The sequence below is a fragment of the Parasteatoda tepidariorum genome, chromosome X1, assembly GCF_043381705.1.
Source record: "Parasteatoda tepidariorum isolate YZ-2023 chromosome X1, CAS_Ptep_4.0, whole genome shotgun sequence".
Taxonomy (NCBI): Eukaryota; Metazoa; Arthropoda; class Arachnida; order Araneae; family Theridiidae; genus Parasteatoda; species Parasteatoda tepidariorum.
Genome location: NC_092214.1, coordinates 22,480,204 through 22,504,691, shown reverse-complemented (window position 1 = coordinate 22,504,691; position 24,488 = coordinate 22,480,204). Strand labels below are relative to the sequence as shown.

At 30.1% G+C, this 24,488-nt stretch overlaps 1 protein-coding gene across 1 annotated transcript in view; it reads right to left on the bottom strand.

The window, feature by feature from the left end:
• Positions 1–2,782: 2,782 nt before the first annotated feature.
• Positions 2,783–24,488, bottom strand: part of LOC107437531 (DBH-like monooxygenase protein 1) — a 92,955-nt gene continuing 71,249 nt past the window's right edge. Inside the window, exons 6-15 of the mRNA XM_043040087.2 lie at positions 18,784–18,975; positions 17,585–17,684; positions 14,714–14,880; positions 11,562–11,619; positions 10,122–10,207; positions 9,904–9,942; positions 8,475–8,534; positions 6,762–6,892; positions 5,126–5,285; positions 2,783–3,244 (exon numbers count right to left, since the gene is read on the bottom strand). Coding sequence (XP_042896021.2) covers positions 3,023–3,244; positions 5,126–5,285; positions 6,762–6,892; positions 8,475–8,534; positions 9,904–9,942; positions 10,122–10,207; positions 11,562–11,619; positions 14,714–14,880; positions 17,585–17,684; positions 18,784–18,975 — 1,215 coding nt within the window. The 3' untranslated portion in view covers positions 2,783–3,022. The remainder of the gene's footprint in view (positions 3,245–5,125; positions 5,286–6,761; positions 6,893–8,474; positions 8,535–9,903; positions 9,943–10,121; positions 10,208–11,561; positions 11,620–14,713; positions 14,881–17,584; positions 17,685–18,783; positions 18,976–24,488) is intronic.

The following is a 24,488-nucleotide window of genomic DNA, read 5'->3' as shown; positions in this document are numbered from 1 at the left end:
GATTGTGTCATTAATTTCGTTTACATATTCATAGGATTGACCATAGATTCAATCCGAGAATGAACAACGAACTTTTATAACTAGGTGAAAAGGTTGACGTAAATGGCGTTACCGAAATTCGTCAAGGCGCCAAAAGATGTCTACAATGTCTGTATGAGTAATTTAGTCACATAACACATCTAAAATAAANAAAAAAAAAAAAAAAAAAAAAAAAATGTTTCGAGTAATTAATTGGCTAATTTCAACATAGCAAATTATTAGAATTCATGTTGATCAAAATGCCAATTATGACAAACATCAAAAAGTGAAGAACAAATAACAACAATTTATTTAATAATTAACATTAACGAAATAAGTAATATCCCGAGTGGATATATCAGCAATTACGTTAAGCATGTACCTGAAAACTTCCCCATAGAAGTAGGTATATTATTAAAACGAAATTAATGACACATTCATAGGATTGTGTCATTAATTTCGTTTACATATTCATAGGATTGACCATAGATTCAATCCGAGAATGAACAACGAACTTTTATAACTAGGTGAAAAGGTTGACGTAAATGGCGTTACCGAAATTCGTCAAGGCGCCAAAAGATGTCTACAATGTCTGTATGAGTAATTTAGTCACATAACACATCTAAAATAAAAATAGTTTCTTTTAAATTTTTATAGATTTAAATGATTAAATTATAATTTGATTTATCTAAACTTGATTTAAATTATCTTCTCTTTCTTTTATAAATATTTTATAATGATGCTAACTTTCTCTGCTTTTTGGAAATACCAAATCATGGGGCAACCTTCCTTCACTTTTAGTTCTTTTCAAAACACTGATTTTTGGTGCAACCTTTAGCTGCTTTTAGGTTCCTTCAAAATACTCATTTTTGGTGCAACCTTCTCTCGTTGTTTGGAGCTAGTAAGAGCACCATTATATAGTAAAACTGAGCACCAATTCATGTAGCCAGCAAATGAATACCATGTTTGGCGCAACATAGCTTGAAATTTTTTACAGTGCTTTCAATGTTAAAAGCTTGCTCACTCAAAACATTCTGTCGAAGCAAGCCGCCTTGCGTTCCTTGTTCTCGTTCAGGCCATTGTGACACTTCCTGTTAGTTCCCATCCCTTTGCATAAGTATCATGTATAAGTCATGTTGCATATTCCAAGAGTTGTCCGAAATTGTCACAAGAGAAACAAAATACTAAGTGTCAAAATGTTGCAAAATTTTCTGTGAAGCCTGCCGAATATTCACAAACTAAAAACCGGATCGGGTACTGGGTAATGAATATTTGGCCTGGTACCGGATAATTGCCGGCTAACATCTTTAGTATTCTTACCTGAAATTATGGAGCACTTCAGTTTTTGAAATTTTTTCAAGAAATCTTTAGAGAATTATTTTATAACTTTAGAGGTGATTCTTATCAGTAAAGTTCAAAGGTTTGAGGGATCAGCAATAAACTACAACAGAGAGAGATTTCTTTTCCTTCTAATTTTCTGTCAAGGGGATCATAGAGGTTAAGACAGTTTGACTGCACACAATCTGGTACTCATTAATTTGATGCTGGTTAGGGTAAAAGTTGCCACAGAAGACAGATTTTTTAACCACTGTGGCATAGTATCACTTGCCTGCAAATGAAGATTACTTGCAATCTTTAGATTAAAAACATTCCATTTCGCTCTTTACATTTGGAATCTCGCTATAAGAAAGGTTTTACTGTTTTTGAATAAAACATGTGTTTACTTTTTTTAATGGTAAAAGAGGGGTAAAATCAGAGCTCGAAAAACATCCCGTCCGCCCGTCCTCTGCCATCCCCGCGGACAACGAATTTTTTAAATCCGACGTTCGCGCGAACTGTCATTTTCCAGTTAATGTTCCTGATGCATTTTCAATTTTTGTTATCTTACAAGAGTCTAGCGCCTCACTTCTAAAATGACCCTCTAATCTAGAAATATAGCAACATATTGCGTGTGATGGAATTGATGTTTTCTCTGTCTGGGAGTACTGCAGCGGTTGAAAGGGGCTTTTCANTACAAGAGTCTAGCGCCTCACTTCTAAAATGACCCTCTAATCTAGAAATATAGCAACATATTGCGTGTGGTGGAATTGATGTTTTCTCTGTCTGGGAGTACTGCAGCTGTTGAAAGGGGCTTTTCAGCAATGAACTTACAAAATAACACATTACGTACTGGTCTTAAACAAGAAGCGTTAAGCGCAATTATGAACATCTACCTTAATGGAAAATCCATTTCAGATTTTTGTGTAAATCACCACCTCTGTAAATCATTGACTTGATTGTGGAACTTGCAAACGTCATATTCGATTCATTTAAAAAACGCAACACTCTCGGATAAATTGACACTCCATATAATTTGACCTTTGTCAATTAAATTATTTCATAAAATAAATACTACGCTACTATTAGTAACCTAGTATTTCGTTTATTACTGTATAATGTAATCCTAGTAACTACTAATTTATTGTGCAGTTTATAAAAATGTTTGTATTAAATAAGAGAAAATTATGTTTTTATTTATTTGGAAGCTACGGGTTAGTTTCAAAGGAAGACGGGTACATTGTTGGACAGGCCGTCCTCAGGGAACGGGAAAAATTTCTGAGTTTTTTCACACCCTGGGTAAAATCTATTTCAAAAAAGTTTATAAATAAATCGAAAAACAATTTATGATATAACACACATTTAAATCATTTCTAAATTATATGACCATTTTCTAAAAAGTTGTAAATAAAATTTGACAATGTATAGAAAGTATAGACAATGTATAGACAGTATATAGAAAGTTTATTTTCAATTTTCACAATTTTTGAGCATTTGAAATTACATTAAAAGTAACTAACGGTAGTACTATAATAGAACACAATATATTTACAAAAATAGATTAAATGTAATACCCTGTAAATAAAATCTGAATGAAAAATGAGGTATAACTTAGAGATTTATAATGCAAGAAGATGTTCCTATTTTTGATGAAGAATCATGAATATACATGTTTGTTGTGTTATTATCAACACCTGCACACTAATTTACATTTAAGTTGTAGGAAGAATAGTGTTAACAAAGAAAGAATTAATGAACATTCTGATGATTTTGATGAACTTGGTGTAGATTCTTGAAATAGATTAACGTGATAATCTCTCCAGTGCTCCTGTGTAGAAGAAGAAAATGTACATCTTGATGGTTCATTGTATGGTCGAATATTTCTTGGATAAGTAACAAATCCAGGCATCTATGAAATAATATCAAAGAATAAAATTTTTTTTTACTCCACACAAATTAGATAAAATAATTTTTTTGTGAGTTTCACAATGAAATTGTAGTTAGTTTTAAAAATTTATATTTAATTATAAAAATGCAAGATGTTTCTAAATGTCCTCCTTTTATTTTATATTCTTAGAATTTTGTCAAAAGTGATTAAAAATTTGTAAGGAGTCGCTAATTAATAGTCACGTAAAGAAACAAAATGCGCTACCAAAATCTATTTGATTGGAAGAGATAATAGAGAATCGAAAGACAAGTTTTAGACAAGACAAATCATCAAACAGGTCAATCAAAGACAAATCAGACAATCAAATAGGTATTGATGTTCCCCCCCCCGCCTTTCTCAGTAAAGTAAAGCATTCCCACATTAGCCTACTCAGAGCCAGGCAGGATAATGGAGTTGAAGGAGCTTCACAAGTTCATGATCAACGACATAGTTAATGCAATTTTATCAGCATTGCACAATGCAGTCTTTACTTCTCAGACAAGCTAACCCATCGACGTGAAACTAGGTGGGATTCTGAGGATTGAACCCCAGTCTTATACAATGGCAGCTCAGTGCCTTCAACCACTCAGCAATCTAGGCTCCTTCCTCAGTAATGATTTGTAAGATTTCAATACCATTTTTGTTTTTTCTTCACTGAAATCTGGAATTGCTAATGTGCTTGCCTTTTTTTTTTCTCACGGATTCTAAATTATACATACAAGCTGTTTTGTAACGACCACCCTTAATCAATATTTTTATAATCCTTGTCAAAAATGAAGACGAGAAATTAGTACAAAAGGGTCCACAAATTATTATTTGATCCAGGATCAAAACGAAAACTAATTTAAGGAATACTGGAATGCTGGAAGAAACAATTGACAGGTTATTAAAAGAGACAACTTCAAATTTCAACAAACAATCAAAATGGTTTTGATGTTTTTCATCCCACCTACCTCTCTACTGATTCCACCGATTGTGATAGCGTTTTTTATGCTAGAGTGGTGATAGAAGGGAGAGTTCTAAATAAGAATATCTTTGAGTTTTTAAGAATAAAATATCTTTGTTTTTGTGCAATTTACGCTAAAACAATTTTTCCGCATCATCGAAATTAGTTTTCATCAATTTATATTTTCGTAAGAAGTCGGATCTAGAATGAAACGAAATTTTAGCATTTGGTTAAATTATGCAAGGTAATTCAGTACAACGGTTACAAAACTGGAAGTTGGACTTATAAGGATTAAGAATTGTAGCACGGCATTAATGTGTAACATTCCGTCGATCAGCGAAATCCAAAAGTAAGGATCGAGTGACGTTGCTCATTAAATTCTTAGTAGGGCCTTGTTTATTTAGAGATGTAATTTAAACCTTTAACGGTAGTTGCGCAATGGCTCGTCAGGGGCAGATTGATCGCAATGTGCGTCATTAGCGAGGAATTAGCATATATTTTTATGCAATATTGGTGCGATTCAGTAATTTGCATACATTAATAATTTTTAGTAATTTTGATTTACAATTTTTAGTAATTTTGATTAACAATTTTTAGTGATATAAATTACGATAAAAAGCCTCTTCCGAGCCTTCTTCTTAGAATGCAATTAGTGAAAATAATTATTAAAAAAGTATAAAATTAAGATAATTTATTCAAATGAAAATGGCAGTTCAAAAGTGCACGAATAGGAAATTCATAATAGGGAAGCGTCCCTAGCGGCTTACGTTGACATTTTCTGCCATAGATTGCTATAGAATTCTTAATTCCCTTGATGGAAGTATCATCGTCCTTTATCTACTCCATGATTGTAACCACTGTATTGAATCACCATATATAATATAATAGTGAATTTTGAAGTATTTTGCAATCATTACCGGTATTCTTCTTCCATCACCTAGGAAACAGTGACTTGAATGATAACCATATCTCATTGCAGCTTCAGCTATACCTGCATATTGAGTATCCCAAGGATTATTAGTGTGGAAGTGCTGATAGAAGGTGAAATTTGAATTTTCGTCATCAGCTTGGGCACTTCTGAAAAAAGTAAATATGAATTTCTAAACTTTAAAAGGTAGATAACTGTAAATATATTAAGGAAATTAATACCGTGACAAAATAAAGTATAAAATTTGTTATGTTTCAAGTGCTATCATCAACTTTTTATATTTTCAGCTAAAGTAAAATGTATTTGTAAATTGAATGGCACAGTCGCATTGAAAACAATCATGTACAATAACAGTATAGGATGGTGTCTTTTATATACTTAGACATAAAAATAAACCAGAAGTGTAACATGGAAGTCTTATTACGAATTTTAAATACTAGTGACATTTGTGCTTAGCTTAACACAATTAACCATCTATATATAATTGTTTCCCTATCAATCAAAGAGAACTGGTTCTGTTATGCGGAGAAGAGAGCAGTTTAAAATGAAATTTCTTATGCGCGTGACAGCTAAAGGATTAAAATGTACATCCTCTAATGCGCACTCTGTTTAGTTTAGTTACGAGATATTATTTTATACTTTATATTTTAAAACCGTCATTGAATAGCCCTCCCAATTTTTCAGGTTACGACTATTAAGGTTAAACTGCGTAGCCTTGTAAATTTGATCCCAAACCAGAAGACAAGGGAACTCCTGGGTCAAGTATTGGGAGAAATTTTGCCTTCGTGGAGGACTTTTTAATGGAGCTGACCCGCATTTGATAACAAGAGAGCGGAAAACCACGAAAACTTCCCATAGTTAGCGTGACGGCAAAGGGACTCTAACCCCTGATCCACTGAGGATATTTTACGTCAGAACTGAGGTCGGTGCGAGCCGGGAGCGGAATTAGAATCAACTGGCCATCGCTGGGATTCGAACCCGGTTCACCTCATTGGAAGGAAAGCGTTCTATCCACTGAGCCACCATGGCTCAGTTACGAGATATTAGAGAAGTCTAGAACTTTCATGAACGCAATGACATACGCGTTTTAAAATACCCGTATGACGGCATCATATATTCCTCACACTACGCCAGCTCAGTTACTATACAGCATGGAACATTCTCACTGCATCCGCTTCGCGTGTAAAACTGCATAGGAGCTATTAACACTGCATCAGATTTCCCTAGACCAGCTGTTCTCAAAAGGTGTTTCGCAAAATCCTAGGATTCTGTGAAATGATGACATGGGATCCAAGAAATAGGATATTTTTTTAACTAATTATAATAATATTTATATCCAATTAATAATTCATAATTTATCTAATGTTTCACTTGTTTATATATACTTACGTAAGATGCGAAGGAAAGAAGTAGCTGTATATATGTGTGTATATTCTTGATGTTTTCCAAATTTCTATCTGAATCTGTTTTTAATCATTTAATAGTCTATTTTCATTTATTGTTGTGCTTGATTTGAGTAACTTTAAACTTATTTAAAAGATGTGATTATAATAAATGAAAGAATAGGTTTCATATTAATTTATCTTAATCGTTGGAGAAGATGAACACTGAACTGCAATTATTACCTGCTTATTTCCATTCCGGCTAAACTTTTTACCAAGTCACATGTTGCACTACTCAAGGCTCTTGCTCTTGCAATTCTTGGATAGTATAATACAAATGCTAAACACATTTCTTGACCAGTACCAAGTCCACCCTATAAATCGAAATACACACTTTATGAAAGAAATGATGAATTTTATTTTACTCAATATGCTGGGTGTTTCTTAGTGATCACCCTAAGTAATTAATTTTCAGAAATCTAAAAAATGAAAAAAAAAATTGAGTAAGCGTAGTAAATTAATACTGAGGTTAGTTTCACAAAGACTGCTTTTAATATGTAACTATTAGAATCTTAATCGAAAAAGTAGACAAAAAATATACACACTGCAGATTGTAAAATTAGTCTGGACACAAATAACAATAGAGTAAGGCGGGTGTATATACTATCAAATTAGATATGATTGCCAGTTAAAACTTGAAAATGTTTATAATAGTAGTCTTTCAAATAATCGTCTTTTAACTTCTCTCTGTTTACTTCTTCTACAAAACAAGTTTTGGCGCTTTGTACACTCATCTTCCAGCACAAATTTGTAGCCCATAATATATATACTTTGTCTTTACTTTATAATAAGGATTCTTAAAATATAAATGGTATTTTCTAATGGACTCTGTATCAGCACAAATAAATGAATAATAAATGAATAAATAAATAATAAATAAGTAAATGATGAATAAATAAATAACAAATAAATACATAATAAATATATAAATAAATAAATAAACAAATAATAAATATATAAATAAATAAATAAATAAATAATAAATGAATAAATAATAAATAAATAAATAAATAATTCCAAATTTGTATAGATATACATATACATACGCTCATTGCCATTAAAATTAAAGCATCTAGAAAGACTTGTCAATATGAAACGAAATTTTACATGCGCAAGTATAACGTTGAAGTAAGTAAATGATTAAAAATCAAAGCAAAATTATCATTTAAGGCTGGAAAAAACGCAATTGACCCCACCAATCGTTGCCGCTCAAGACAGGATTGGATTGCTACAATATAGAACCAGATCTTCTTCAGTGCTGAATCTAGATTTAATATGGGCAGTGATAACCATCGTGCACGAGTGTGGAGGTTCTATGGTGAACGCTTCAATCCTACCTACGCTGAGCGTGATGGTAAAGCGTGCTATCGTATACGACACTAATATTGAGCCATTGCACCATACATGCCCAGCGGAATGCTCGTGGCATCCTTTAGCTTCAAGTGTTGCCACTCGTAGCAGGGCTCCTCAGAGCAATTTTCCAACAAGGCAGTGCTCGACCACACACAGCAAGGGTGTCACAGGAAAATCTCTGTCACATTACCACTTTTCCCTTGCTTGTTTCATCCCCATATTTGTCACAGAATAGACTTATTTTGGACCATTTGGTATGGCAAGTTGAACAGCCTCCAAGATCAGTCAATTTACGTTATTCCTACATCAATTGTGAAATGATATGCTGAAGGACATCATAAGGGATTTTAATGCCTCAATGCACAACCTCATTGAATCCTGCAATTGTGCTAGAGTAGGTCCAAGAGGGTGCTAAAATCTTCACTCATTGGTATTTTCTCCTGCAATAAATGATTATTTTGCTTTGATTTTTTAATCACTTACTGATACGAACGTTGTACTTACATATGCAAAATTTCGTTTCATTCTATAACATATACTTACAAAAGTAGTCATATTTCTTCCTGTGGAGTCATAAGTACATTCGACAGTAAGGTGATCACCCTAGAATTAATTTTTCTTTCAATTAATAGGTATCAAACTGATGTATCAATTTAGCAGTTTTATGTCAAATAAAAATACTATTTGTATCTAGCTAGATTATGTTTCATGAAGAAAATGTGAAGGAACACAATAAGAATGACCCACAATATGTGAAAAACTTTAAAATTTCTGGTTAGTTTTTTGAAATAATTAAAAATCATTCAAAAATAAGTTCTATTATTTGAAATTTAAAAAAAATTATCTTAATGATTAGTTTACTTTCTCCTAAACTGCAAATATTTCTAAATAAAATTCGCATTTTTTGTCATTATTTAAGGATCGGGTCTCAGGAGGTTAAAGGAAACGAAAAGAGATAGAAATGTTTACAAGCTGAGTTCTGTTAAATTAAGCAAAATTTTTTCTTACCAAGTTTCGAAAGTAGTTATACAGTTCATATACTAGCGCTTTTAAAATAAAACAAAACAATGCTTTCTGTTGCATACCAGACTATTCTCACTTAAAATATTTCGACGGTGTGCTGTTAATTCTGTCTTCAGACTGGGCCATGTTTTGTTTATTTATTTAGACACTTAAATAAATTGGCTTTTCAAGTCTTTAACTCTAATCCCAGTCAAGTAAAGGGAAAGGTAGCTCAAATAAAAGAAGGACAGCACAAAGGTATATGTGAGAGTGTGAAATTCAAACTCGCTTCCTCAATCAGTCGAATTTTGGCTCTGCAAATGGTGGTAAATTTGAAAAAAAAATTGTTTTACAGATTTTCTCTTTTAAAAGCACCAATTGTTATTGATAACTTAAATATAAATCTTAATATTAAACCCTGATCAGAATAAATATCTGTATTTCTAAGCTGAAAGCAGTGAATCCTTCATATTTCTATCTCCTATCGTTTTTCTTTCAAATTTGAAATCCTTTGTCATTTCTTGAAAACCCTCTACTTTAGAGTATTTTTGAATATTATTTATGAACATTGCTTGCTATAAAAGTATTTATATATAATCGTCATAATTTGTGAGTAAACTTCAAGGAATATTCTTTTTTTTGAAATTAATTATAATAAATATAAAATTGCAATTTTATCGGAAGAAATAGAGTTTACACACGAAGAATGGTTTTTAATCTCGAATATTTTTAAGTTTTAAGGTATTGGAAAGAGATGTATAAATGCAAGATTTTTAAAGCTTTAATTATTAATTTTTACTTCATAACATTTCTTAAAACAGCATTATGAATATTTTTAGTCGAACTTTGAAGTATTTCATACAGAGAAAAATGTACGAAACATTCGCAATTAAAGATATACGATGCTGTAAAGGACATAACTTGCAAATATCCATAACTTTCCAACTTTAAGGTAAAAATGTTTACTTACTGATTTAACTGTGATCTCTTCCGGTAAATAGCGATAATCCTATAAAATTAAAGCTTCAATTAATATTTTTAATTATAAAAATAATGTTTCAAACATTTTATCAAGTAAATCAGACTATTTTTGTTTTTATGGAATGGAATGGAACTGCAAACTATAAAAAAATGATTTGTACATTAAAAAATATTTCACATTTAATGAGATCTTAATCAAGATATCACCTGATAATTAAAATCATATTTTAAATCCGATGCAATGTGGGGCAATTCAACACTATTTCTAAAGTGACGAAGCTTCATTTGTCTCCCTAGAGAAAGAAAAGAAATTTCATGCAGTTATTAGTAATAACAAAACATAAGTTATATTATTAAAATGATGGATAGTAAAATTTAAGAATAAAAATTAAAATTTTTATCCAATCTGGTGTCTTAAAAATTTCCAAAGTTTTGAAAACTCTGTTTAAGAAAAACGATAGGAGATATAAATAAATTATTTTTTGCATTCTGTTTAGGGAGTGAGAATTATTCTCATCAAAATCATTATAAATTTCGTTGATAGATGGCACTGTTAGATAGGAAAGATTATGGATAGAAAATCTATGGAATGTTTTCTGCTACTTGACCATTCCACAAAGATATTTACATGGACGAGTGTAAATTTTGTATTTAGACTACGCCACGTTGTAGCATTGTTTTATAGTTTTGAGCTTATTGCACCATCTGTTGAAGAACTCTGTAACTAAGTTTTAAACTTATGAAAAAAGAAACAGAACACAGGATTCTTTTCTTTTTCTAACTCCCGAATTTATTTTTATATAGTCGATCTTTTTGGGTAACCTAATTTATATGTTGTATAATGGAGGAATATAAGAATATAAAATACATTTTGTATTCCTCTATTATAAAACTTATATACAATAATATACGATTTAAAATGTATGTATAAATGTATGTAAAATGTATGCAAATGTATGTATTTGCACTTTTGTAAAGAGCTTCGTTAGATTATGATCTTTTGAAATAATTTAATAAAAACTATGTAAGATGGAAGATATTTTATACATATTATGCACAGTGGGTAAAGCAAGCCTTCGCTTTCATGCATGCTAATGAAATCTGTAATGTAACACAGGCCTACAAATTTAAATTGTGTGAGATTTATTAAATCCTTCTTTTTACATAGAATTTTTGACTTAATTTTATAGCATTTGATAATTTAACGATATATTCTCAAATTTTAAGGTGTTCATAATTCTCTGCTTGTAATTTGGTTGAAATAAATAAATAAAAAACATACGTGAACGGAAACTTCATCAATAGTTTTCAGTGTTCAAAATAAATATAACGTGATACTTATACTGGATTTGATGTAAAGATCGAATTTTCACCTGTTAAAATGCGAACCTACGAATGCGTGCAAATCTAAGATGTTTTGCACACAATTCACGAAATTTTCTTATTCAAAGATTAATTTTGTATAATTATTTCTGACNATTAATTTTTTATAATTATTTCTGACTTAATTATTGAATTTAGAAATGATAGAAGACGTTATGAATTGTAAAGAATACAAATTTTAAAGTTTTGTACAACTTATACTATGTAATTTTAAATAATATCTTTCGTAAATTTGTTTTAAATGTATCGAAAGAAATGTTTTACCAAGTAGATGAGAATGCAGAAAAACAGCAAATACTCGAATTCCTTCAGCTGGTATTGCCTAAAACAGATGTAACACATCTCTGATGAACAAAAATTACAAGGCACTATTTACATTAATTTACAACGTGAAAATAATTTACTAAGAATTGTTAGAATATTATTTTTTTAATCTTTATCTGTATCTGTATCTGTTTAGATGGAAAAAAGGGAAGAAATCAACTGGACTGGGAGGGGGGCTATATCTCCCTTCTTTGTGCTTAGTTATTGGCCAGTTGGAGATTGCGCAGTGGTGATCTATTCAATGTTATATTTTGACATTCTTTCGATAAGGAAAATAAATAAATAAAAAAGAATACAATTAAAATACCTTAAATTCGAAGCAAATTTTTACTTTTTAACTATACAGACTATCCTGCTGGAAAGAATTATCTAGGTTTTTAAGAAATATCTTAAAAATTATCAAAATTTTTAAAAGTTGTCGATTTAAAGAGAATTTTAAACTTAACTGAAAATTATTCAGAGCCAGTTTTTCTTTCATGAGTCCGGCAGGATTGGAAACTTAATATTTTTGATTTTGTTGAAATTTTTTTAAGATATTTTCTTTATGTAAAGCTATTAGACACACGTTTAATCTTATCTTGTGAAACTTTTTTTTTCTCAGTTTTTTTTTTGGGGGGGGGGGGGNGGGGGGGGGGGGGAGCGGCTTAAATTTGAAGTTCCTCTGAAATTTTGAAAAAAAAAAATCTCTAGAGGAGAATGTGGATAGACTGGGTACCTCGATTGTGTTGAAATTAGTTCGGGTTTCTAGCGGTTAAACTCTAAAAATGAAACAAAAATTTTATTAATCGAGAAGAAGGACCATATTGACACGACGTTTGCGTAGATAAGTTTGTTTTGCTTCGTCAACTCTCCAATGCTCTTAAATTTTCAAACTAGCCTTATTTATTGGTCATTACAGTTATAAAAATTATTTTTATTCCAGCTTATTACATGTTTAATAAAAGTTCATACCTTAAAAAAACAATAAGGATTAAGTTTTTCTTATTTTGAACACATATTTTACCCCCACTGGTAATTTGACTATTTCTACAAAAAAAAAAAAAAAAAAAAAAAAAAAANTTAAAAAAAATAAATAAATAAATAAAAAAAAAAAAATTTATATGGAAAGTAGTGCACTCATGACTTTCAGGAATGATATATTGTACATAACTAAACAATGGATATCTTGATTCAATTGACAGTGAATTTGATTAAGTGAAAAAAAAAATTACACCTGAAACATATCACTTACTTAGATTGTACGGAGTATATTTTACCTTTGCCCGTCCTGTAAATTCTAGATAGTTTAAGGTAAATTTTAACGGAACTACTTAATATATATTTACAGACCTTTGTGTTTAACTAATGGCCAATCAGAATTTGACGGTCAAAATGAAAGAAAAAGATTTCTTTCATTGATGCAAAAGTGCACTGAAAGTATTTATATCTTCATAGTAAGTGTGAAAGCAGTAACAGATAAATTGATGGTGAGTACCCTAAAAAACTTATTTTACAAAAAAAGCATTACCACATGTAAATAAGTGTTTTCTCAAAATTCCAGTGAATCTTCAGTTTTGACCTATCGAAATCATGGAAAAAAATTATTTTGCAAAAAAAAATTTTTTTTAATAGCATTAAGCAAGGAACATATAGTGAAAATTTTGAAAGTGTCAAGTGTCCAACCTTGCCTGATCAGCTAGATTTTGCATAAACAACTAATTAATCTCAATTTTTGCAAAACATATTGAGCCCAAAAATACAATGGGAGAAAAAATTCGACAACGAAACGCTTTCATTTTTATAAAAAAGACATTTGGCACCATTTTCTAAATTAGCATAAGAGACTCTGGTTAAGGTGTGAGTTACGCAAAAAAGTCGTGAACATCTGTTACAAACTCACCAATAATTATAAGCTAATTTCTCAATCTCATGATGACGGAGTCTTGTAAGCAGTGGCTTAATAAGATTGCAAAATCTCCTTGAAAAAAAAAACAAGTGCTTTTCGTAATAGGCCATGAGGAAAAAACTGAAACGCTGTAACTGTTTGGGGCTCCATGTTCATCGATTATCAGAATCACAGAAAACCAGATCAAATATATTTGGAATTTTTGATTTAACATTGAAAATCTTTAATAGACGAATAAAGAATTCATATTTATCTTCTGCTTTTGCAATTGTCGATGCCATCAATCCCTTGTCATTGGAAATAATTCATGGATTTTCTATTTAAATTGTCAACTTTTGTAAAATAGTCAACCTATTTTCGGTCAAATTTTGGATCGTAGAAAACTTTACATAGATTAACATTATAAAAAAATAGAATCAATTAGGAATTGTAACGACACATTTTATCTGGTATGTTGTACTGTTAATTCAGTCACTGAAGAAGAACCCCCTCTAGCTGCATCCTTTTTCGACCCCATGTTATGCTGCGAGATGTGCTTGTAGCATTATGTTCTTTATATTTTAAGAGCTAATTGGAGGCATGATTCAACTGATATTTTAATGAATTTGAATAAATAATCTTTTAAATTATTTTGACAGTAGCAGATAAAGATTAAGCATTGCTTTCATTTCTTGCCCACAAGCTTTGAATTGGCAAAATTTACAAGTTCCTAACACTCATTTAAACTGTTTACACTCTTGACATTTTAATTAGCGGCCAAAAGAGACTAAGGTTACTTTTCGATTGCTGCAAATTGTACTTTCTCCCACTTTGATTGCACTCAAAGATTGTCACATAGTACCTTCAGTCACTTGAATTATTTAAAACATTCAGTCACTTAAGTCATTTAAACCATTCAGCCACTTAAGTCATTAGTACCTTCAGTCATTTAAAGACTCGACAAAATAAATTAATGTTGTATAGTAAAATAAGACTAAACAAAAATCAAAACTTTTTTCTACTATATTATGAAACAGAAAATTTTCTACAATGAGAGATATTTTAGATAAAATTTAGGATTATAATTAGACAATAATAAAGACAATAATGAGATAATAAAAGACAATATTAAGACAATAATAAAGACTATAATAAATTTTTTCTCCTTTGTGTCTCAGAATGCCTCAAATAATATTATAATAGTAAATAAAATATTTAATTGCTTTACCGGTCCTAGACATTGTGGATTAGCGTGTCCAGCTATGGTAAACTTCCGTCTACCAGGAGGTACAACTATGCAAGGATCCACGGAAGCACCAATCATTAAGGTCATTGCATCGTAACGTCTTAGATTAGGTGTATAATAAACTCGAAAACCAGATTCATCTACAACTCCTAAATTAGAAAAAAAATCATGGTTAAAATCCGATTTATTGTTTAAAACATTATAGAAAAATCTGTTTTTGAGTTTTGAACTTTTTCCAAATGTAATGTTTTAAACAGTAATAATAAAATACAAAGTAACAAGAAATAAATGGTAACTTTGTGTTGTGACAAGAAGTATAAGTAAGTTTTAAATAGAAAAACCAAAATAAAATTAAAAATAGTTATAATAAAATACAGATTGACGAGATATAACTTAGGAACATATAATACAGAATTTTAATGATTTTTAAATTGTTACAATCAAACTTTTAAATAAACATAAAGACATTATTACCTGTAGCATATTTATAGATTTTCAAAGTGATCAATATAGGCCTTAATGTAGAATCGTGTCATGCCATTATATGCATTACATATTTCGTAGCTTTTAAATTTATATTCATATTTCAAAAGTGTTCAAAAATTATTTCAAAATATTTATAATCATATTTAATCACAAGCACTTTTTAATGAAATAGATCACTTAATTTTAATTCAATTTTATAAAGAACGAATGCAAATTTTTCTCTCAATAAATGTAACTTTTTTATTGCAAGTGTATGACGAATTATATTCAGTGTCACCGCAACTAATTTTAAGCTTTCCAGCTTTAACCATATTAATTATTAGCATTTACGTTATTTAAAATTTACTTGAATTTCTAGCGAACAATTTGGCCTTAAAACTCCAGCCAAATTATTTAATATTAACATTAGATATTGTGGGGTTGGCAGAATTGGCTTGAATTTTGGCAGTATCCATTTTCAATAACGCGCCAATAATGGATCGCTCATGTAAAACGTCGATTTAATACTTACTTTCGAATTGACTTAAGGCAGGTGGTGAGGATTATCTCATATAGCCTGTCCCTATAAATATATTCCATCTAAATTAATTCTTTTACTCAAAATGTTAGTTCAAATTACATCTCACGCCTAAAATATCACCTATTATAAAATAGAAAGCCTCCACTTGTTTTCTCAGTTATAGCTCATTAAAAAAGTGATCCAGTTTATGCACAACTCTTTCTTATAAAAGTTGCAGAAATAAATTTATTTTATTTCAATATTTAAATAATTGAGTGACAAAGAGGAGAAAAAAAATCTATCTTATTTTTTAGTTTTTAATCAGACATACAGGGTGTTCCACCCTGTAAACCACCCTTAATATGCATTTTTAAATTCTTTGTCTAAAGTGAGAACAAATAGTTAGGCATTAGGGGTCTCAAATTTACATTTAATTAGAAAAAAGCAAAAACGTTATCAATATCTGAGTTATAACAGTATAGGAATACGCTAGCGTAATAAGCAACAAGATAGGTTTGATTGCGGGAGAAAATAGAGAGGAATTGAAAGACGACAATTAAATATCAACCTCCAATACTGTTTTGAGTGATACCCTCCTGTACTGTGATTTGTCTGATTTCGATGGAGTTTTTTTTTTTTTTTTACTCTCACTCAAGAATTTGCGATCCTCAATGCGTATCTATACTTTACCATTTTTCATTTTTGGTAAGGATTCTAAAAATATTAAGAGAGATCTTTGAACACCCTGTACATTTGTTATCATCTCGTTACTCGTTTTTCTATAAAATGGGTAATGTGCTGATAAAATACTGGTAAAATAGTAAACTGATTAGTTCACTATTTTACCGGTTTCTTTGGACTACCTTTGGGTAAATGTTTTCAGTTAGAAAGCTGATCGACATGCTTCTCAAAGTTTCCGATGTTTACAAACAATACTTTAAATGAAAGATACAATGCGCAAAAAATAAATGAACGGACCACCCTAATTTTGATCTAATGATCAGATCTTCCCTTACTTTACTTTATTTGCAAAAATTGGGCACCTGAGCAGCGCAGAAGGCACATATCCCATACATCATGAAGTATTACAAAAGTTAAAATAAAATACAGTATGAGTTCAGCAGATTATGGGGTGGCTGTTACTGGATCGGATCTTCCACGTTCTAGGACTCAAACTTATTGGTTTGAGGTGGTGACCTCAAATATGCTAATTAATTAGAGCAGACGATATTTTAAGCAAGGGAATCAATTACAAAACGTACTTTCTCTGAATAAACATACCTTTTTTTTCGTCGGATTCGGATTTGAGACCCACAAAAAATAGGGGACAGCAGCAATCTGGGAAATATATTTTGGTCAGGAGAGCGGTTTAGAGTTTGGATTCTATAATGTTATTTTTGTTTTTTGTGCATTTCACCATATCTCGAGAAATTTTTGCGTGAATTGAAAATTTTTTGCACACAATTATAAAATTCGTTAAGGCAAAGATAATTCCATGCTTAAAATAACTTTTAGTATACATTTATTATTATTTATTATTTTTTTTAATAATGGTCAAAAAAGTTTGAATTTTAATATACAATTTTTTAAATCAGTTTAAAGAAAGTAATTGTACATGGAAAAATACAAATTTTGAGTGAAATCGGCCGAATAGCTCCCGAGAAATCGAATTTTAAAAATACGACTTCTTCAAAATTCAAAGTGGTTCGTTTTTCATTTTGAGCACTGTACACCTCAAGAGTAAACTTTTTCACATCTCAGAGTTTTGTTCCAATTTCATTTCAACAATTAGTTTTCAATTAATAACAGTGTTAGTTTTATAATCGAGATGTTTGAAATAATTTTTCTGTGAATTCATTATTTCTTACCTGATCGAAATTCGCTGTTGTCGTAATGAATTTCCAAAACAAAATACAAGTTGGGCTTATCCCCTAAAGGCAATCCAGCTTTTTCTGGCATCACTAAATCCTTTAAGGTAAAAATACAACTAGTTTAGTACAATATAGTAAACAAAAAGGCAACTAAGAGACAATGTTTCTGATAATATGTCTCTTATAACACTATAATTTCTATAATCTAAAAATTACCAAAGTTATGACACATAATAAAATATGAGTTGATTAAAAATATAAGATTTTTAATTGTCAAAATGCAAGACGATTAATTTGAATGACATTTGATTTTGTTTTACAGTTATCTAAATCTAAGGTAATAACTATAATAATATTTACTAATATCCAAACTTGAATCAAAACAAAAAAGTATTATTGCAATCTTTCTTGTTCTTAAATTAATAAAATTATTGAAAAATAAAGTTATGAATTACAAAAAAGAGAGCTTAAAATATTTAATGAAAACGAAGTTTTCATACAATTTACTAAAATTTTAGAAGGGATGATAAGGAAAAGAATTAATAAAATGGTCATTTGATCGTTATGGAATAAAGCTCCTTAATTGGTGATTCTTTTTTAAAGCTTTAATTCTACAATACGCTTTTCCAATTCTTTTCACAATGCGTCATAACATAAATTTTTTTTTTGCTTCTAATCTAATGCAAAGGGAAATTTAAAACTGCTGGAGCTAATACAATGTTTTAGAATATAAAATAGCTTTAATTATTCAAAACCAATTTACCTTTATGATTTACTTTTGCTTTAATTTTGTATTCTAACGTGTTTTTTGATTTTTTTTTTAATTTGAAAAAATTACTTTTATTTTCACAATTAAAGTTAGTATAACTAAGTGGCAAAAAATTAAAATGTAGGATCTCGAGACAGTTACAACTCGTTTGAAAACATTCTTTTTCGATGCCCACCTGGAGAATGACCTTTCGTTATACAGGCATCTGAAGGACAGAATTGTTGGTCACTCTTTCACAGGCACCATATTAGGTGGGCCAATATTGCCCCCACAGTAAGGGCAGATAGTACAGAGAATGAAAGAATATCCATGCCTTGCCCGGGATTCGAACCCAGAGCCTTTCTGACGCAGGGCCAGTTCCCTTGCATCTACACAGGCCGATCGGCCATTTGAAAACATTTAAGTGGAAAAAAACTATTGCACTTACTAGGCCTCCGATTCCCCATGCAGCATATATGCTTTCACATTTTGTATAAATCTGAGGAGTTTCTGGTAGATAACATGGATAACCAATGTGATGAACGTGAGGTTCAAGTTCCCTAGCTGTTGCTCCTAAACAGCGATACAGCACCATGTGATGGACATATGCAGCACTTTCTTTTGAAACTAAAGGAGCAATCTAAAAATGAATTCAGAAAAGTTTTTAATAATAACCCTTTGTGATCATATTAAATAATTAAAAACATTATTGTGATAACTATAACTGATAACCATGTATAAGTATTGACGTCGGTAAAATTTCTGTATAAGCTATTTTTCCATTTTTATTTTTAGTTTCATGGCAGAGAAGAAATGAAAGCAGGAGAGACATTTTCCTCATTCTTTAAATATAAATATAAAAGAAAGTGTTGAACAAATAGTTCTTTCTTTATTATTAAATAAAGACCTCGAGCTTTGATGTTAAAACTGGTGAGGGAAAAGTAGAAGTGTATACTAACCGATTTTAAGAGAGCTTAAACAAAAAGAAATAATAATCAATATAAAACAATAGTAAATTAAATATAATGGGTCTGAAGGTTTAAAAATGTTATATGTTAGAAGTGGTCGCTTAAATGTTGCGACAAACTTCTATGGAGGTTAAGGCATATCAGCAGGATTAAAATTGCATAGGAACCCGTTGTACGCGGCTAGGGGAGTCTAGTGGCGTATGACTTGACCTAGTGGCGTATGACGACATTTCCGAGCATGGGTTCTTAAGCGATTTTAATCCTGTTGATATGCCTTAACCTCCCTAGAAATTTGACACAACTATGCGGCCCACTATTATACATTAAGTTTTTAAACGTGTACAGTGGACAAAAAACAAAACAAAAAAAGAACAGACCACTTTAAATAGCTTTTGATCTAATGATCGTTCTAGGACTCAATCTTAATGGCTCCAGAGGTTGACTTTTGCTAATTAATAAGTTCAGACGATATTTCAAATTACGAAATCAGACATAAAAGCGTACTTTCTCCGAATAAACAAATCATTTTTTAGATGGATTCGAACTTCTGACCCTCCCAAAACATAGGGGGCTAGCTGCAATCTTTCAAATAAGATCCCAATAGTTTAATCTGGAGAGCTTTCCATAATTTAGGCTCTTTTTAATGTTAATTTTACCTTTTGTGTACTTCGCTATAACTCGAGAACTTTTTATGCGAATTGAAATTTTTTTTACTCGTAAATATAAAATTCGTTTATCCAGAGATAACTCCATACAAAAAATAACTTTTAGTAAATTTTTATTATTTTTTATTATTTTATTTAAGAATGGTGGAAAAAATTTGAATTGTTTGGTATACAACTTTTTGGATCATTTTAAGGAATTTATCTTTAAATGGCAAAATACAAAATTGGAGCGAAATCGGTCAATTAGTTCCTGAGAAATTGAATTTCAAAAAAGTGAGATTCTTAAAATTTGATTTCTCAGGAACTATTCGACAAATTTTGCTCAAACTTCGTATTTTGCCATATAAAATTATATTCTTTAAAATGATGCAAAAAATTGTATACCTCAGACATCANCAAAACATAGGGGGTTAGCTGCAATCTTTGAAATAAGATCCCAATAGTTTAATCAGGAGAGCTTTCCATAATTTAGACTCTTTAATGTTAATTTTACCTTTTGTGTATTTTGCTATAACTCGAGAACTTTTTATTCGAATTGAAAATTTTTTTACACGTAAATATAAAATTCGTTTATCCGGAGATAACTCCATACAAAAAATAACTTTTAGTAAATTTTAATTATTTTTTATTATTTTATTTAAGAATGGTCGAAAAAATTTTGATTTGTTTGGTATACAACTTTTAGGATCATTTTTAGGTGGCAAAATACATTTAAATGGCAAAATACAAAATTTGAGCAAAATCGGTCAATTAGTTCCTGAGAAATTGAATTTCAAAAAAGTGAGATTCTTAAAATTTGATTTCTCAGGAACTATTCGACAAATTTTGCTCAAACTTCGTATTTTGCCATATAAAATTATATTCTTTAAAATGATGCAAAAAATTGTATACCTCAGACATCAAATTTTTTGACCATTTTTGAATTAAATAAGAAATAATAAATATTTACTAAAAATTGTTATTTTTTGCATGGAAGTCATCTTTGGATAAACCAATTTTATAATTGTGTGTAAAAAACTTTCAATTCTCTTAAAAAGTTCTAGAGATATAGAGAAATACATAAAAAGTAGAATTAACATCTGGGGTCCAAACTTAGGAGCGCTCTCCCGACCAAACTATTGGAAAAATATTTCCTAGATTGCGACTACCCCGTAGATTTTGGAATGACAAATCTGAATCTTTCAGAAAAAAAAATGTATGTTTATTCAGAGTAAGTACGTTTTTGTGTCTGATTTCGTAACTGAAAATATCATGTGAGCTAATTAGTTAGCATAGTTGAGTTTAACCCCTCGAGTCATTAAGATTGATTCTTAGAACATGAAAATCCGATCAAAAGTTATTCATGGTTTATTTCAGCGCGTTGAAAAATTTTTGACTCGCAAAGTGGGTGGTGAGCTAAAAGAGGTGAGAAACAAATGCTCTAAATCTACAAAATTTGCAATTCTAAGTGAAATAACGTAATCAACGCTACAATCAACATTTTATATGTCAAGAAACGTATCACGTGGAAGAAATAAATCTCCAATATAATTTTTTTTCGATATTTAGTAGACGATAAATTCTCTTCATCTTCATCCATTTACATCCATGAGCATTTATAATTATTCTACTTTTTTTAAACCAAGGACCAAAAATTTCGAATAACGAAAGGAGTAATTTTGAACAAAGACAGGGACTGATAAATCACCGACAGTAAGAAAAAGCACGTATGTTTTTTGGTGCCTAAGTTTATTTTTATTTTCTCCTTCTGCTATCAAAAAAGAAATTTTGCTCTTCATCTTCTTTTTACTTATAATATAGTTTGATTTCTTTTTGTAATAATAATTTGCATAAATAAGAATTTGCTAAAATTGACGACGTAGCCTTGGATCGTCCAAGATAACTTTTCTTATGAGTCTGCGGGAATGCATAATAATTTTTCTTATGCGTCCAAGGGGATGCATCATAACTTTCATATTGCAACTTCGTGGTGAAGTTGAATTGCTGATATATAAAAAGGGTTAGAAATATTTCAAATTTTGTTTATTTTTGAATAAACACAATATTAAAAAGTCGGTTTTTGTTTAAGATATTTTTAAAGTTATATATATATTTATTATTAATTTGTAAAGTTAATACGAATTCTTTTATTATCACCTTTTTTCTGGGTAGACATTATTTCCTAAATACATAAATTTTAATAAATTTACAATAAATTTTAATTACATATTAAATACAGTTTATTCATTGAACTTTAATAATTAAAAGGTTTCATTATGAAAAATCACAAATGTTATAAAATGCATTTTAATAATCCGTCCATTTTACATGAAAAAGGATTTTGTTTGTCAGGTCTTCTGTTCGTTAATTGTGCTAATTCTGTTTGTAAAAGAGAAAATTTTATGCAGTTGGTCATTCACTATTAAATTACCTTAACTGGCAGTCATGTATAGTTATCATAAACATCAGTAAAGTTTCTGGCCAAGCTGTTTATACATTTTTATTTTTAGTTTTACCGCAGTGAAACAGTAAAAGCAGGAAAGACATTTTCTTTATTCTTTGAATATAAATATAAACGAGAAAGTTTAAACAAATAGTTTTTATTTTATTAATGAAAAAAAAAACACGAAAACTGAACATTGATATTAAAATTGATGAGGGGAAATTTAATGTTTATTCTAACCAATTTCAAGCTTAAAAAATACGAAGTAATGGACAATTTAAAACAGTAACAAGGATACTAAGTCTAAATTAAAAATAAGTATTTTACTTTAAAATTATTCCTTGTAGTAGCTATGTAACGGGATAAAGACGCTTTCACATATTTTGAGGCATTTTTTATGAAAAAAAATTATTGAAACAAAAGCAATCTGCTGATCAGAAACAATACGTTGCTGTTCTTGTGGTAGGCCAATAAGAAAAGGAGTGCGATTGTTCTTGTTTTCTAGTGGCGCCATCTATGGTCAAGAATTTTGACTTCTGCCACTCCCATACGTCACATCCGTTTATAGGGTAGACCCAATCATACATCCATTCATTCATCTACAGATCGTAATTTTGACCTCAACCAGCGAACGATCAATCTCTAATTCAGTACTCCCAGAGGTATAGCTTGTTATGAAAACATGGAGGACTTTGTGACCCGACCTATTTACTATACGGTCACCATTTATAACACGGTCACCATAATTCGATCACCATTTACTACACGGAGAGTCTTCGGTCGGCTGGATTCGAACTCACATTCTCACGAACATGAGTCCAGCACCTTGTCAACTAGGCTATCCCGGAATCACGCCATACGCTGAACAGAATAATTGATGAAGCTTTAGAATTTAAGAAACAATAATAGAAATAAAGTTCTCGAAATTTAAATGATTATATATTTAATCGTATTGACTGCTACTCACATGAAGATACACTACCTTACTTACTGAAGAGACACTTTCAATTGGCATTTTTTTAAAATTTCTCAGGAAATACTTGGATTTAACTTAAGAGGTGCTTAGCTTATGCAAATTCTTCTACTTATCAATAAAGTTTAAAGCCTTCAAATATTTGAGGAACTAGCAATAAATTACAAACGAAATAAAGTGCTTTTGAACACCTTATGTTAGAAAATAAGACAATTAACTTGCAGCTTGTATTGATTACTTTAGTTATTACATGCAGTATTTGTACAAAATTTAATAAGCCTAGCCTAAATGTTTATGGAAAGATACGATCATTTTTATAAATAATAATAATTTTGTTTTACGTTTTTCTGCCGAAACTTTAAAAATATTCAATAAAATTAAGTAAAATTTTGGGAGCAATTTTTAATTAATAGCAAAACTATTTTCAAATTTGAAAAAATTTCGTCAAAATTGCGCGAGAGTCAAAATTAGTTCTTTCCTTTTATGCACGAGCAGAAGACATAATTTTTTTTTCTCTCCACATTTAAACATTTAAAAAAAAATTGGTTAAATAAAGGTTGAAATGTAAGTTCATTGGACAGTGGAAATTTCCAATGAAATAATGATACTATTAAAAGTGACGTCAAAATTTTTAAAGAATTTAAAAAGCCCTTTTTTAAATTGTTTAATATACTTTTTCGTTTACATTTTTGCATGGTTTTTTATTGGCAAAGAGGTGGGTGGTGAGATAAAAGAGGTTGGGAACTTATGACCAAAAAAAAAAAATTTAAAAAAGTAAAAAAAAAAAACTTTATTTATTTCAATTATAGTATGTTTGAGAAAGAGTTAAGTGATGGCAAAATTTTGATTAAGATAAACATGATTAATGTATTACAACTTTTCAAAGAAACAATTGTGAGATAAGGTGTCTAAATTAGAAATAAATCATGAATTAGTTACTTTAACGAGTTGTTAATTGATACACTCAACTATCGTTTTACGCTACCCATATTTATATTTTAAAAAGTAACAGCTTCATTGTTTCTAGAAGAGAAGCGTACGAGGACTAAGGTCAAGTTAAAATAAAACGTGCTCATAAGGACAATTAACTGGTTTATTTATTTTTCGTTATAGACCCAGGAATGT